Genomic DNA, 15,773 nt, shown 5'->3' on the forward strand with positions numbered 1-15,773 from the left:
CAACAATCATTCCATGGTCAAAGTCACTTTGATTTTGCCTTTAGTTGCTGCCACATGATTGGCTGATTAAATATAAGCCGGTGTACAGGTCTATCTAATAAAGTGGTCACTGAGTGGAGTATATCTAACATGTCATTATTTGGGAAGGTAACAACCAGATCAAGGGAATCAGCAGATTTAGCCAAAACAATATGTCAGATGAGCCAAAACATGAAAGGTGTGGCACATCAATTAGTATGAAAAAACGTGACAGGATGCTATGTCACGAGGTCTAACATTCAAACCCAGTGATAAGAAATCAGTTTATTCAGTGGAAAAGATTTATTTCCTAAAATATATTCTTGAAATTTGACAGCAAGTCCTTTGTCTATCTGATAATTGTGTTGTCATGGCCCAGCAGAAAACCACAGTACCCTGATTGGGTAATCACGCCATAAAAAAAAAAATGTCCTGTCCTGTTTCATGGAACTACAATCCCCATGAACAACCCCAAACAAACCACCCCACTAATACCTCAGTGGGAGGCTGGTAGAAAGAGCAAGAGAAAGAGAGAGAGAGACTTGTTGCATGTAGGGTATGTGGTTTCCATATTCCTGTGTGTTGTATATATTGCTTTGGAAATGACTGTTTTGCAAAAAAAGCAAATTAAAACTGAAATTGAGAGAGAGAGAGAAATATAGAAAGAGAGAAAGAGAGGGAATAGGAGAGGGGGAGGGAGAAGGGAAGGAGGGATCAGGGAGCACAGTGGGAGTAACTGTGGTTGCCATGGCAGTAGGCCTGTCTCAGGAAGTTGTGCTGGGGTTAGGGGGGGTGTGGGAGGGGAGAGGGTTGAGCTCCAGTTCAACACTGCACAGAGGGCTTCCTCTCCGGCTGCAGTCAGAGGAGAGAGAGAGAGGGAGAGCAAGAGAGAGAGAGAGAGAGAGACGCGTACGCACACAGTCGCGCCGACTGCCAGGAGTCTAGCGTCTCAGCCCCCACCCCTACCCCAAAACAACTAGCCCTCACCCCACCCCCCACGCCTGCAGAGAGCGGAGATGATCCAGATCCCCCGGTGAGAAGCCCCTGCTGCAGCGCGTCTGTTTGGCCCCGCTCTGCGGCGTCTTTGTGCTCCGCTCCACCAGGGATTATAGGGCTCGCTGGAATGCTGTGTGCTGTTCAAGGTAAGGGATTGGGTCTCCACTGCCTGTTGGGCTGTTTTGGAAACGGGATGCGTGTTGGAACAGGGCAAGGGTAATTCAGCGCAAAGTTCTGGGTTCAAAGTTTATTTTCTTCCTAGTTTTCATTCAGAGTTAACTTAGTTTGTACCAGTTAGTTAACTTCAGGGAAACTGACTCTCTGCTCTCAACAATCTCTTCACTTCACTTCTCTCTCTCTCTCTCTCTCTCTCTCTCTCTCTCTCTCTCTTTCTCTTCTTCCCTATATACCATTCACTCAAATTACAGGATCTGAAATGTGTAATATTGAATATGAATAATACGTTTAAATGTTTAGAGCCTGCTGTAAGATTGTCCACACTATCCAAACTGCTGTTGGTAACTGCTTGGTAACTTGGAGGCTGATAGAGGCTGTTAGATAAAGGAACTTTGTGTGAAAGGGGTTTGTTTAGATAAAAGCTTGATGGGGTTCAAAGTAACCCTGATTACTTTCAGTAAACGGCAGCCAGCATCATCTCACCACAACCCCCCCCCACACACCGACTTCGGCATGTGTAAATTCATATATTGAGCAATGCTTGCATGACTTCCTTTGTGGTAGATGTGTGATGAAGGACTAGAAACAAAGTATGCCTCACGGCGTTTGCTTAATGTTGACCCCAAGCCGGCGTAGGTGTCCGTGTGAGTCAGGACAAGCCTAAATCCGCCCTGTGCTGCTACATGCTCAACTGCACTGACTGCATGAGGGGGCCATGAGTGTTAGACACTGCGCTTCACACAGGAGTCTGATCATAGCCCCTCTGAGAGACATGAGGAGAGAGGGAGAGATGGACAGAGAGAGAGAGAGGGAAAAAGTATGAACGCAAACAACCATTTCATGTTTTTGTATTTGTATTCGTATATTGTATCCGTTTCTGTATATACACTTTGGCAATATCTACAAATGTATTTCATGCGAAAAGAGCATTTTGAATTTGAATTTCAGAGAGTGAGAGAGAGAGAGAGAGAGAGAGAGAGAGAGAGTTTTTGCGTTTTAAAGCACCTTTTATAACACTGCAACAAAAGTTCAGAAGGCACAGAAAACCATCAACTCCCACTCATCACAAGGAAAGAAAGAAAAAAGAAAAAAGAGAGAAAGAAAGAGAGAAAGCACTAGCCGAAATATATTTTATTCAGTAACCTGGGGGCACCTATAGACAGATTCATTGGAAATGACAGGTGAGCTTGGTTCCATTTTGGGCCCTGGTTCACCTTGTTTTTGGGGGGGGGTTTATCTGCTCCCCCTGGGGCTCTGTCTGATAAGAGGTGGGAAGTCATTAAAACATTTGTCTGGTGGAGTAAGTGATTTATCAGAGCCTATTGCCTTGGGAGGGGGAGAACAAAACCTTTTGATTCGTTCAAGTGTGATTAAAGTGACGGACGGCTCGTTGTAGCTCCACACGTTGTGGGGTTAGGACTGGAATGGTCTCTCGGATGAGCTTCGGTGACTGGGAGCCCAGGGCCCCTGCTGGGGGTTTGAGGGGCGGATGACAAGCTGTGGAAATATGTGCATTTTTAACTGTTCTTAGAGCCCAACTGTCCGTCAGAGCCAACATGTGCAACTCATTAAACGGGAAGTGGGGAGTATGCCAGACTTGTGAGAGAGAGAGAGAGAGAGCGAGAGAGGCAGTGAGAGTGAAAGACAAAGAGAGAGATTTATTGTTACTGTACTTTTATTTGCTTTTTCAGTATTTTGTTTTAACAAATGATTTGCTTTGGCAGTAAGATGAAATGTATTGTCATGCTTATAAAGAACATGTGAACGCAGGATGCTTGTCCAATTTGGCACGTATTTCTCTATGAGATGAAGTGATAATTACATATTCCTTTCTTGGGGGATTCCGTGTGGTCACACTCAGATCCCCTTATAGATTTTCTGGAGAATGGGGTGGGGAGAGGGGGGCACAACCTCCATGTCACCCCTAACAAACTGAACATGAATTGTCTTTCCAACGTTCCAACGCTTGCACTTTAAAAATGGCCACAGATAGTGCCTGTAAACAACACTTGTTTACATTTATTTTATGATTTAAGGGTGTGTTTAGTTTTAAATAAAAGAACATAAAAACCTAAAAACAATCAGAACAACCAAAAAAAAGGGCTAATGCATTATGGCATTTTAAACAGACTTCCTTAAGCCATTGTTATGCTATTCCATGGCTTTATTATGTTGGTTGATAAAGTGATTTTGTTTGCTTTTTTATTTTGCATATTGTCTCAGCTTGGTGAGTTTTTTCTTGAATGGTACCTAATTTTTGTGATTTTGGTTGTGGTTCTGATTGGAAGCAGCTCAAATCGATGGGTCCTCAGCTTTACTGAGTCAGCCATGCAGAGCCATCTCATCCGTTTCACCGTGGTGGACAGCTGTTAGACATGGCTACTTTTCACGCAAAATTCCTTGGCCAAGATATGATAAACTAATGAGGGTGTCGAGTTTGATCAAGCCCAGCAATCTTCGCTCATTGCATGTCTGTTATTCCTAAACACATGCTTTATATGTATATAATCTACCATGCTTTATATGTGTATAATCTACCTGGCATAATTAGCACCGTGTCATGCCTTCTTACCACAACAGTGAACACTATAGTGTCATTTTCAAAATGAAATAATGTTATAGAAAGCCAATTGTCTGGTCTATCTGACTATCTATTCAGGGAAGTGGTATGCACTGATGTTGTGACAAAGAGATGCTATCTTCAGCTTTATTGATAACGTTTGACCACAGACTGTGGTGACCAATAATAATTTGTTATTTAGCTAACGCTTTTATCCAAAGTTGCTTACTGCTCATTAGACTAAGCGGGAGAGTATCGCCCCTGGAGCAATGTGGGGTTAAGGGCCTTGCTCAAGGGCTGAACTGAGGTGTGTATCTTATTGTGGCTACGCCAGGGCTTGAACCGCTAACCTTCTGGGTTCATGTCATGTACCGTAGCGACTAGGCTACAGGACGTGATAGAGAGCATGGCTATGCACAGCATAAGCTCTTTGACACCTGCAGCTCTGGCCCTCTAATCACAGACGAGCTGACCATGCCGTGAATAAGAGACGAACGTTTATGCGTTTATTGTCACCTTCCCATCGATCTGAGAAAAGCAAGACCGGCTCTGAGTGATGAGTTTACCTACAGTCATCCTCTTCAGCACCGAAATGCCACCAAACCGCTTTCATTTAATAGAGGCGAAAGGTCATTATTATTTACCTTTTGTAACCAATTACTTTTAGATTTTTTTTCACAATGCACAATATTTTACATAAAAACAAATCCAGAATCCCAGGCAATAGTATTCAGCCTTCTTCCAGTGATGAAACACAATCCCTGCAAAGTATTAAATGTGATATGAAAGTCTTTAGTGTTATGAAAGTTTGCTGGAAAGCTCCTGGGGCATTCTTCATTGTGTTCCCAGTTCCCAGCCTCACAATAAATGACCCAAATGAATGAGCCTCACAGTTCTGTGCTAATTGTCAGTAGGTCTCACCATTTGTTGAGTGCCCGTTTGTTATCTGTGATGTTTGTTTCTCCTTTGAACACGAGCGAGTTCCTTCCCCTCTGACCTTACCACAGATATACGTATCCATCCATCCATCCATCGATTATCTTAACCCGCTTATCCTGAACAGGGTCGCGGGCAGGGGCTGGAGCCTATCCCAGCATACATTGGGCGAAAGGCAGGAATACACCCTGGACAGGTCGCCAGTCCATCGCAGGGCACACACACCATTCACTCACACACTCATATCTACGGGCAATTTAGACTCTCCAATCAGCCTAACCTGCATGTCTTTGGACTGTGGGAGGAAACCGGAGTACCCAGAGGAAACCCACACAGACACTGGGAGAACATGCAAACTCCACACAGAGAGGCCCCGGCCGACGGGGATTCAAACCCAGGACCTCCTTGGTGTGAGGCGGCAGTGCTACCCACTGCACCGCCCATGCCGCCCAGATATACGTATATAGATATATATATCTATTGATTTATCAGACCATTGGCTGATTAAGAAACCAGTCGGTTCTTGACAAGGCTCAGTCAGTTAAGGCACCAACCTCTGGTGCAGCGATGAGTTGCACAGTCTTGGATCGAATCCAGTCTGACCCAGTGCAGACTGTGACCGGTAGCTCCATATAGCTGCATGCAATTGCAGGTTGCCTGGTACAGGACACAGGAGGGTTCAGTCAGTTAGCGAACTGCGTTACATTGCCTTCTAGCCACCCCCATATGATTGGTCTTCCTCCATCTCCACCCTGTGAGCTTAGATGTTAGTATGTGGTGTGAAAAGAAGCCATTGGCAATACTGTGCATTCCCATGGTTGTCTACACTCTCCTGAATCAGCGGTGGGGCTTGTGTGATTACGGCTGCAGTAGTGCCACGTTAGCAAAAAATGAAATGATCGTCATTTTGCGACCGCGTAAAGGGGAAGTAGAAAAAGCACATCGATTTCTTCTGAAGGAGTCCTCCATTTCCTTCTGCAGTCATTTATGGGAAGAGAAGCCAGCTGTGAAGTCATGTGACCCCACCCCTGGAGCCCTGCAAACAGCTTTTAGAGTAATCACTCCCTCCTGGCCTCCAGAATAAGGCTCCTGGTGAACTTTCCACAATGCTCCCTGCCTCGTACTTCAGGAAATATTAATCTCACGAATATCAAAGTTCAAAGCTCCCTCACGGCCAGTTCCGAGTACTGTACATCTCGAGCAACTCCTTAGCTTTTCCTGAGTTTCCTGAGCTTTGCATTTTTGCGAATGCGTACACAGATTCAGGCTTTGACAGTTTTATAATCATTTACATTTACATTTACATTTTAGTCATTTGGCAGACGCTTTTAACCCAAAGCAATTTACAAGTGCATAGGTTCTTCCACAAGTTAAAGCAACACATCCATAACTAGTAAAATACACATGAAGAGCTGTTCTAAACATAGTCATCATAAGTGCGTTTGGGAAACCGGAGGTGTGAGTGGGGGGTTTAGTGCAGTCCCGCTCCCTACAATGCGTGCACGGAATGGAAGATTCCACGTTCAGTGTAAAGGAGAGGGTGTGGCGGTTCGACCCGTAGAGGGTGTGGCCATCAGAGGGTGTGGCCTGGGCCGTCTGCCCGCGGGATAGGCTCGTGTGTGCGTTGAGTGATTGCGGCGCATTCTTCTGCTCCGCTGACAGAGAGCCCCGGAGGGGGCGACTTCAGAACTGAAGACTTTGGGCCACTTTAATCTCCTGACTCAGCCTATGGCCTGTTGGAGCCTGTTGAGTCCTTTCAACAGGCTTGCTCTCCCCTGCTTTCTTCTTTCTTTTTTACCATCCGTCCTTTTGCCTTTTGACTCCAGTGTATCGGCTTTTGAAGCCACCTTACAGCATTGTTTTAAAAACAGTTTTTTTTTGTATTGCTTTCATAAACCAATTTCACTGGAAATGGAAATGCATGATTAGATGGTTGGTAGCAATGACTCATGCTCAAACAAGATTATTTTGGCCTGGTCACAAAAATTAGAGATTTCTGATGCAGCTGTGTATCATCACCCTGAGCTAACACACACACACACACACACACACAATAGCTTCATTTTTCCAACAGTGATATAATTAGAAGTGAAATGAATGAAAGAGCCCAAATTAAATTATGCAAGCCTGAAGAGATGTTTTTCTTGCTTCTGAGTTCTCGTAAGAGAAGTTTTGTCAGTTCAAGCAAACCCTTTAATGATTTGCTGGAAGTATATTAAGATCTTTATTGAGTTTACAATATTAATAGCTGGTTTGTTTTGCTAACTTGACATATACTGGTTATAAATGGGCCTTCTGGGAGACATTGCCTTCTTGGTGATATTGTTTTTGAGACTAACACTGATGTTCTCCAGCTTTGTAAGCTGAGAGAGTGTGCTATGTGAACGTAATGTGTAAAATGTGTCTACATTTTCCATTTCACAGTTCATTAATGTCTTGTGTTTTCCCTGTGATGTGTCCTTTTTATGTAGTAAAATCCACATAGCTCTTTAAAAGCTGATGGATTAAATCAGACAACCCATTCAACTGCAAAGGAAATGATACAAAAACCTAAAGGATTTGTCAGGACCTGCTTGACTTCCCCTGCTTTTATTCAGCAAAGATGGGATGTAGTCACGTTGTCCCTGATATATGTTTTATGTTCAATACTGTATGCACTAGATATCTGTTTCTTCTGTAAAAGAGTATGTGATCCACATAATGGTAAGGAATAGTAAGGAAAAGTATTTTGAATGAATCTAGGGCTAGGCTATGCATGGTTTACTCAGAAACATAAAGGTTGTACCTCATGGTAGTTCAATAACAACAATGCTGCACTGCTAATTAAGTCTCTAATACCCATTTGAACTCACATTATCCAACATGGGCCATGACCCCAGTCACAACTTGGGTTTTACATTTTCTCAACATGAGTCTGCTTCTGTCTGAAAGGGGGAACAGGAGTTACTCTATGAAGGTCACTGATGAAAATAGGCTCTTCTCCTCCATACTGTAGATACTGGCAGCAACTTCCAAACTTCTGGCCCTATGAGCTATTTTTCTCAACATAGTTGCTTGAATATGATTGCAGATTGTAAGTAGTTACATTAAGTTTTCATTTGATGGCTATAGTTGTCTAGTATTCCTAGAAGTCTTGTATTGCCTGGCCAAACACCAGATCATCCAGCATAATGAATCTCCAGTTTAAACAAACTTCTTTTTAACGGCAAATTGCTTCCTCACTGGAGCATTATCGCCAAATCCAGTGTAAACAATCTTTGAAACATCCATTTTTAATGACTTCAAAACACGACAGCCCCGTTCAGCAGTGATGTGTGCAGAAGCAAACTGGCACATTCCCGGTCTTGCATGAACAGTGAGGACCCAGTACTTACTGGTGACCACAGTGTGGTGTGAATGGCTCAAACTTGGGTGTTCAATGTCCAGTGTCAACCCAATGTTTTGTGCTTGAAAGGGGTCCAATGGTCCTGGAGGCGTATTCTGACTGTGTTCGACTATTTTTTCTTAAAAGAAAACATACAGAAATGGAGTACAGAATTGACCTGGGACAGTAGCATGGTGTCCCTGCGAGTGCCTGAGAAATGGTCCACCCAGCAGAGTGTTCCAGAAATAATAACATTCACTCACCACTGTTTATTTATTCTCTTGCGTTTTGCTAGCTGTGAGGCAGAGTAGCCCCTGAGGGCTGTTTTCTCTGTGCCAGTCATCAGACTTTCTGTCGCTTCACTTCTTTTAAAGTAAAAAAGGTCAGTTATACCGCCTTGTTGCTGTATGCTGCCTGTTGTAACCAGCTCAAACAGACTGCTGTGAAATCCGCAGTTAACACTTTAAAAGGGGTACGTACTGTAAAATGGTTCTAACTGCCACAGCCAATTTGTGGGGGCTTATTCTGATTATTCGTGTAGCTGCACAAATTGCACTCTGTATACTCTGTGTACTATCGCTTATTATGGGGCGACATGGCTCAGGCAGTAAGAGCAGTCGTCTGGCAGTCAGAGGGTTGCCGGTTCGATCCCCCGCCCGGGCTGTGTTGAAGTGTCCCTGAGCAAGACACCTAACCCCCAAATGCTCCTGACGAGCTGGTCGGCGTTGCATGGCAGCCAATCACCGTTGGTGTGTGAGTGTGTGTATGAATGGGTGAATGAGAAGCATCAATTGTACAGCGCTTTAGATAAAGGCGCTATATAAATGCCAACCATTTACCATTATCCAAGCGAAGACTACAAAACTAGTTATAAAACAATCCAAGTTTGTTATCGGTAGCAACAAGCAAATTAGCTGTAGTTAGCTTGACAAATTTACAAATATCCACTTACGATAAAATATTGGCAATTCGAACATAGTAGCGATTGCCCAAGAGTTGTGCTTGAGGTGGATATTTGTAAATTCGGGAAGCTAACTAGTAATAGCTAATTTGCTTGTTCTTACTGATAGCGAACTGGTCTTGTGTTCTTACTAGATAACCAGTATACAGAGTTTCAGTGATCGCTTGTCTGGAGTGCAATTTTGGCAGCTACACGTTCCAAAACGTATAAATAGTGTTGTGCAGCACACTAAAGTGAACATTTCATAAATTCACCTGTTCGGCGAACATTTTCTTTCTAGAACACTACGAAAAGACGGCATGCTCTGTCGCGTTTGTCACTGTTAACTTTCCAAGTTTCATTTTGCCCAATAAAAATCTTTAGCTGCAAAATCCATGATGCATTTCATCAAAACTCGTTCGCCCACCCATTCAGGATGGCTGATTCCGCCCAGGTTCCCACTGCTCTTGAGACTCACACTAGCTGAGTCGGTTTCCCACTGAGGCTACGATCTGCAATTTCCATTTAAAAATTGGCCCTGACCCTACAAGCTGAGCAGAGCCGGGGAGGTTTGGGCCCATGGCTCCTGTCCCTCCTCCTGTCCCCCCTGTGCTTGGGCCTCCCCTGTAGCTCTAATTACCGGACGCTGTGCGCTCTGGCTCCAGGGCTTTCCAGCATTTAGGAAACATGTCCCTCTCTGGCAGGGTCAGCAGAGCACAGATTACACATCCCTGATAGGCTGTGAAGGACAGGGGGGAACTGCTTTCCAGCAGTGCAAGAAGTCCAGGGTAGAGAGAGAGAGAGAAAGAGAGAGAAAGAGAGAGAGAGAGAGAGCGAGCGCAGGGACGCCCACTCTGAGAGAGGATTTTACTGCAGAACCCGGGACAGCATTCTACCAAACAAACGCACCAATATGTCACTGTGGGTTTGCTTTAAACTCTCTTGTAAAGCAAATTACCTTTAAGTAAGTTTTGATTTATACCCTGAGCTTTTTTTTTTAACAGCCTATACGCTTTGAATTTTCAGTTAAATATTTAGAGTTAAATGCAACTCTTCAACCGTAAGGCACATTGATTTGCATTTCATGTTTGCATTTCTGAAGAAATTATCATTTCATTAGACAGTCTGTCCAAAACTGTCAAAATTTCAGTTGTGTGTGTGTTTGTGTGTGTGTGTGCATATGATCCTCTATCGTACAGCTTCAGTTGTAACGCTATCCCATGAAATGGCATTTATACCAGAAGGCACAGTCATGTTTTCATCCTCTGGCCTTTGCTACTTTTGAGTCCACAGTCCAGCAGCTGAGCCGTGTAGCCATCGCACAGATTAATGATAAGTATGATTCTTGCATGGCCTATGCAGACAGAGTGCAGGACTCCAATCGAACAGAGAATCTGCCATTGCGTGTTGTGGCAGGGAAGACCTACCGTGACCCTCCCTCCCTGGTTGATAATTTATTGCCCCACGGGACGCTTGCATGGTCCGGGTTTCATTTCAGTGCATAACTCATGCAGCGAACGCTTCAGCAGGATGTATCTAAGACCCCATAAATCAGGGATGTCACTCCCAGTCCTGGAGGCCCGCAGTGTCTGCAGGTTTAACTCCAGTCCTGGAGGCCAGCACTGTCTGCAGGTTTACCTCCAGTCCTGGAGGCCAGCAGTGTCTGCAGGTTTACTTCCAGTCCTGGAGGGTCACAGTGACTGAAGGTTTAACTTCAGTCCTGGAGGCCAGCAGTGTCTGCAGGTTTACCTCCAGTCCTGGAGTGCCACAGTGTCTGCAGGTTTAACTCCAGTCCTGGATGGCTGCAGTATCTGCTGCTTTTCTGTTGGGTTCCAGCCTTTATATGAGCAAGTCTAGTCATCGTCTGGCTGGAGTCCACACACCTGGTCTCCAACGTCTTGTTCAGCTGCTGACCGGAAGGAAGCTATAAACATCTGCAGACACTGTGGCCCTCTAGACCTGGAGGTTGACACCCCCTACCTTAGATGCTTATATAACTTATTTCCAATTTAAAAATCTGTGTACTGCATATTATGCTGTTATGGTTGAAATATGTTGTTGCTCTTTGGGGATGTAATGGAAGTCATACATTCATTCATCTGTGAATTTTATATCTCTAAACTCCAGTCCTGGAGGCCTGCCCCATATTTTTATTCCAGACCCTTGTAAGAAATTTGTGTGACTGAGTCTTTATCCAAGTAGCGACTTTAGTGCTGAAACAGAAAACAAAAACAAAACGGGTAATGCTTTCCTCTTTCTCCACCGAGCACAGATCACTGATGTAACCATGGAGGAGGGATACGAACTTGACCTGATCTACGTGACAGAGCGCATCATTGCGGTGTCCTTCCCCAGAGTCTGCTCTGAGGAGACGTACCAGCGCAACCTGCAGGATGTCACACGCATGCTCAAGTCCAAACACGCCAACAACTACCTGGTGAGGATAGGTTGGCCTCTCCCATCTAAATGTGTTTTTCCACTATACTGTATGCTGTGTTTTCTTTTCCATTGGTGTTATTGCCATACCACCCCCCCTGCTGTAGGACATCCTTGTTATTGGTTGCATATTTTTACTGTTATGGAACATGAAGTCAGGCTGCCCTTCTTGTCCAGTGGAAATAGTAGCATATGTAAACTTGAACAGGAAATCTTTGAGAATGTTCAACATAACATGTTACCAACCAAAACAATCGTATGAATGAAATCCCTTTTGATAAATATGGATTTTTCTTTAAACACCATCAGTAATCTACGGGAATTTAAAGGGTTTGAAAACGGTCACAAAATATTTTTTATGCGGTTGGGCCTGGTGAAATGTGCCTCTTTTTGGATTTTCAGATTATGAATCAATGCATGACAAATGCAGAACAGCACATCCAACACATCTTTTCTCTGTCCTTCCCCATCTCTTTTTTCATTCAACTGGGTCTGTGGCATCACACGTACAGTACCCTGTGTTGTCTCAAATCCTTTCAGCTGTCTCCTTCCCAGTCCTATTGTCTGCACTCTCTGCCGTAAGCTGTGATCACCTAAACCTTCTTTCCTCATACCAGCAGGCTTCCTCCATGCCAAAGCCCAAGTGTAAACACCCCTAAGGGGGCTTTTCGTTTGTTCAGTACCAAGTGTTGATTGCTATTTTATTTTCCATACAGGTTATCAACCTCTCAGAGAAGAGACATGATCTCACGAAAATGAACCCAAAGGTAATGGTCCTGATCGTTTGGTTGATTTGCTAATAACAGTGCTCAACAGGAAATTTGGAGTTGCTCCTGAGGCATTTCAGCTACCCCCAATTTAGCCCCCCTGCTAAGACGGTGATTAGCACTGAATTACCTTAAATTACATTCAGTTGGTATATTAGGGGAGTCTGGGGAAAATGTTGTTGGACTAATGAAAAATAAATGCATTTAAACTGGTACACTGAGGAAATAAACATATACAAATCATAGTGCAGGCCGTTAATTCCTGTTGGTGGGAAATATTCCACTGAAAGGATGGCCCAGCCCCATAAAAAATAAATGATTGATTGCTTCTGTCAGGCTGCCACTCTCAACATGTTATATTGAAAATGGGTACTGTACTGTCTGTTGTATACAAAAAGCAATTTTAGGCTTACAAAACAGACATGAGCTGTTGAATCCTTTATAACTAGCCTACAGAAACATGCATGTATACAGTATATTTAATGCACCAAAAAAGGGTGATTAACAAAATGTGTACACTTCCAGGATAGACTTTTAGGGTGGAACATGTGTCACAGTCCTTAGTACAATATATGTATAATAACTTTAATATGAATATCTATATGATAAGCATATTTGTGTCAGGTTTGTGAAAAGAAGAACCATGCTCAGAATCAGGGATAACGTGAAATAACGCAGGCTTTAATGAGGACAGACAGGTCAAGGCTGGCAGTGGTCAAAAACCAGCGAACAGGTATAGTATGGAAGGTCAAGAACGTAATGTTAATACGGGCAATAGTCCAAAAACGGGTAGGCAGTCCAGAACTGGCAACAGAACAGAAAACGCAATCCAAGAACAAGAATCCAAACGTCAGGCAAAATCAGATAACAGGAGGTCCGGAAAACCAGAACAGAAACCACACAGGTAAAAAGGACAGGGGAAAGTACATATGAGGTGTTGAGGGCAAAGACACGTAATGGGGGGAAAGAGAAAAACTCTGAACATAGGGAACGAGGAAAAACGGGCATGGACGTGACAATTAGAATATACTACAGCACAGACTTTTAGAATGGAGTGTGGATATGCATACATAGTTCATTTTCCGAACTGACTGAATTGAAACGGAATGGTGTGGAATGCGTGTATTGAAACCCGCCCTCCATTTTGTGTCAGACTATGGACATGGGCTGGCCTGACCTCCACGCCCCGCCCCTGGATAAGATCTGCACCATCTGCAAGGCCATGGAGAACTGGCTCAACGCTGACCTTCAGCATGTGGTGGTGGTGCACTGCCGGGTGGGTTCCCCCTTCCCCCCCCTCCTCCCTTACTCTGCTGACTGAGTCTGTGTTTCCAAACCTGGACCTGGCCCCCTTTTGAATCTCCTAAAACAGAAAAAAAAACAGTTTCTGTATGGTGGGACATTAACCTTAATATATCACTTGTTACTCCTGGTTACACCCACATCCAGTAAAAGATTGCAAATGGACCGCTGTGGTTGTCACAGAATGCGAGTATTCATTTAGACTGAATGCAGCATTCACAGCCCTGTAGGGAAAGTTTAACCTGAAATGACAGCAGGTGACAGTGACTCACTGTGGCTTACAGTAAAAGGCAGGGACCTTTCTGCACGAAACAAATGATATGACGCTTACACCTTTCTCTTTTCTCCTCTTCAGGGCGGAAAGGGAAGGATTGGTGTGATCATTTCATCTTTTGTGAATTTCACCAATATATCAGCAAGGTAACAGCGCTGGAAGATGAAATCTCACACCCTCGTATTGTTCGATAAAAGTGACGTAAAGAGGCTTTGATACGACCTGACATCGCCTGGAGACAGGGCTGTGTTGCTATGGGAACCCCTGGCTCTGCATGTCAAATACTGTAACCTCAGTCCACATCTGTCTGTCATCCTGTCCCCAAGAATGCTTTGGAAACCAGAGTAGTTGTTTCATGTGCTATTCAGAGGATGACAATGTGCTTTTGTGTGTGTGTATGTATCCGTGTGTCTGCGTCCGTGTGTGTGTGTGTGTGTGTGTGTGTGTTCATGCCTTAGCGTTCATTCACGCTAAAATTTGTCCTTAACTTTCAGCAATGCATCTTGAAATCTTTTCTTGTTTGCTGTACATTTGTTCTTGATTTGGCTGCCTGTCGGTATAAAAAGCTACTTTGTCTTCAGTTTTATTATTTCAGAAATGTGGGCAGAGTCATGGCAGCTGGATTAAATTTGAGGTCTTGCTCAGGCAGATTTGTGTGCAGATAAAAGCTGTGTGACTACACAGGCAGAGACCTGGGCTTTCCCTCTCCCTCAATCTCAGAGGGCTCTGTGCAGAGCTTCAGAGGGTGATAAGAGGCACATTAAGGACTGAGGCCATTCAACAGAAATGACTTTCAGTTGGTTTAGTGCAGACATCCCCCCCCCTCGTCCTTCTTGTGTGGTGTAAGTGTAAGTGTATGTGTGTGTGTGTGTGTGTGTATACAAGTGTAAGTGCGTGTGTGCATGTGTGTGTGCTTGTGGTGTGTGTTTGTGCATGTGTGTGTGTATAAATGTAAGTGTGTGTGTGTGTATATAAGTGTAAGTGCGTGTGTGCTTGTGTGGTGTGTGTGTGTGTGTGTGTGTATATAAGTGTAAGTGTGTGTGTGTGTGTGTAAGTGTGTGTGTATGTGTGCATGTGTGTGTGTCTGTGTGTGTCTATGTGTCAGTGCGTGTGCTTGTGTGGTGTGTGTGTTTGCTTGTGTGTGCTTGTGTGGTGTGTGCGTGTGTGTGTGTGTGTGTGTGTGTGTGTGTGTGTATATATAAGTGTAAGTGTGTGTGTGTGTGGTGTGTGTGTGTGTGTGTGTGTATATATAAGTGTAAGTGTGTGTGGTGTGTGTGTGTGTGTGTATATAAGTGTAAGTACGTGTGTGCTTGTGTGGTGTGTGTGTGTGTGTGTGTGTGTGTGTGTGTGTGTGTGTGTGGTGTGTGTGTGTGTGTGTGTATAAGTGTAAGTGCGTGTGTGTGTAAGTGTGTGTTTACGTATCACTGGTAACTCTCTCTCTCCCTCCTCCCCAGTGCTGGCCAGGCTCTGGATCGTTTTGCCATGAGGAAGTTCTATGATGATAAAGTGTCTGCGCTGATGACTCCATCACAGAAGAGGTAAAGCACCACCATCCACATACTGCTTCAGAGGAGATGCAGTGAACAGGAAATATACAGTAATTCACTGCAGCTACACTACAATAGCAGAAATATACAGTAATGGACACAAATTGAGATACCAGTTCTGAGTCACTTGGGCCACCATATGTTTCCAGTACAGCCTGCTCTCTCTCTCTCTCTCTCTCTCTCTCTATTCTCTTTCTCTCTCTTCTCATTCTCGCTCTTTTTCTTTGTTTTGCTTTCCTTGTGATTTCTGGAAGTTTATGGGCTTCTGTGCCTTGTGCTGTTTTGCTGTAGTGTTACAATAAGGGTGTGTTAAAACTTAAACTCTCTTAAAATATCTCTCTCTCTCTCTCTCTCTCTCTCTCTCCCTCTCTCTCTTCGGTGTAACTGTCTGCTAGCGGATATAATTTTGCAGGAGGAATGTAACACCACACAGTGGAAGTGAAAAATGCTCTCTTA

General features: G+C 44.0%; 1 protein-coding gene across 2 annotated transcripts in view; it reads left to right on the forward strand.

Annotated features, from left to right (window-relative positions):
• Positions 1-941: 941 nt before the first annotated feature.
• LOC133137485 (tensin-3-like) overlaps positions 942-15,773 on the forward strand; it is a 49,123-nt gene continuing 34,291 nt past the window's right edge. For both annotated transcript variants that reach the window (XM_061255798.1, XM_061255799.1), the window contains exons 1-6: positions 942-1,160; positions 11,264-11,428; positions 12,144-12,194; positions 13,348-13,470; positions 13,852-13,916; positions 15,225-15,308. In XM_061255798.1, coding sequence (XP_061111782.1) covers positions 11,279-11,428; positions 12,144-12,194; positions 13,348-13,470; positions 13,852-13,916; positions 15,225-15,308 — 473 coding nt within the window. In that variant the 5' untranslated portion in view covers positions 942-1,160; positions 11,264-11,278. The remainder of the gene's footprint in view (positions 1,161-11,263; positions 11,429-12,143; positions 12,195-13,347; positions 13,471-13,851; positions 13,917-15,224; positions 15,309-15,773) is intronic.

This window comes from Conger conger, chromosome 9 (assembly GCF_963514075.1).
Source record: "Conger conger chromosome 9, fConCon1.1, whole genome shotgun sequence".
Lineage (NCBI taxonomy): Eukaryota > Metazoa > Chordata > Actinopteri > Anguilliformes > Congridae > Conger > Conger conger.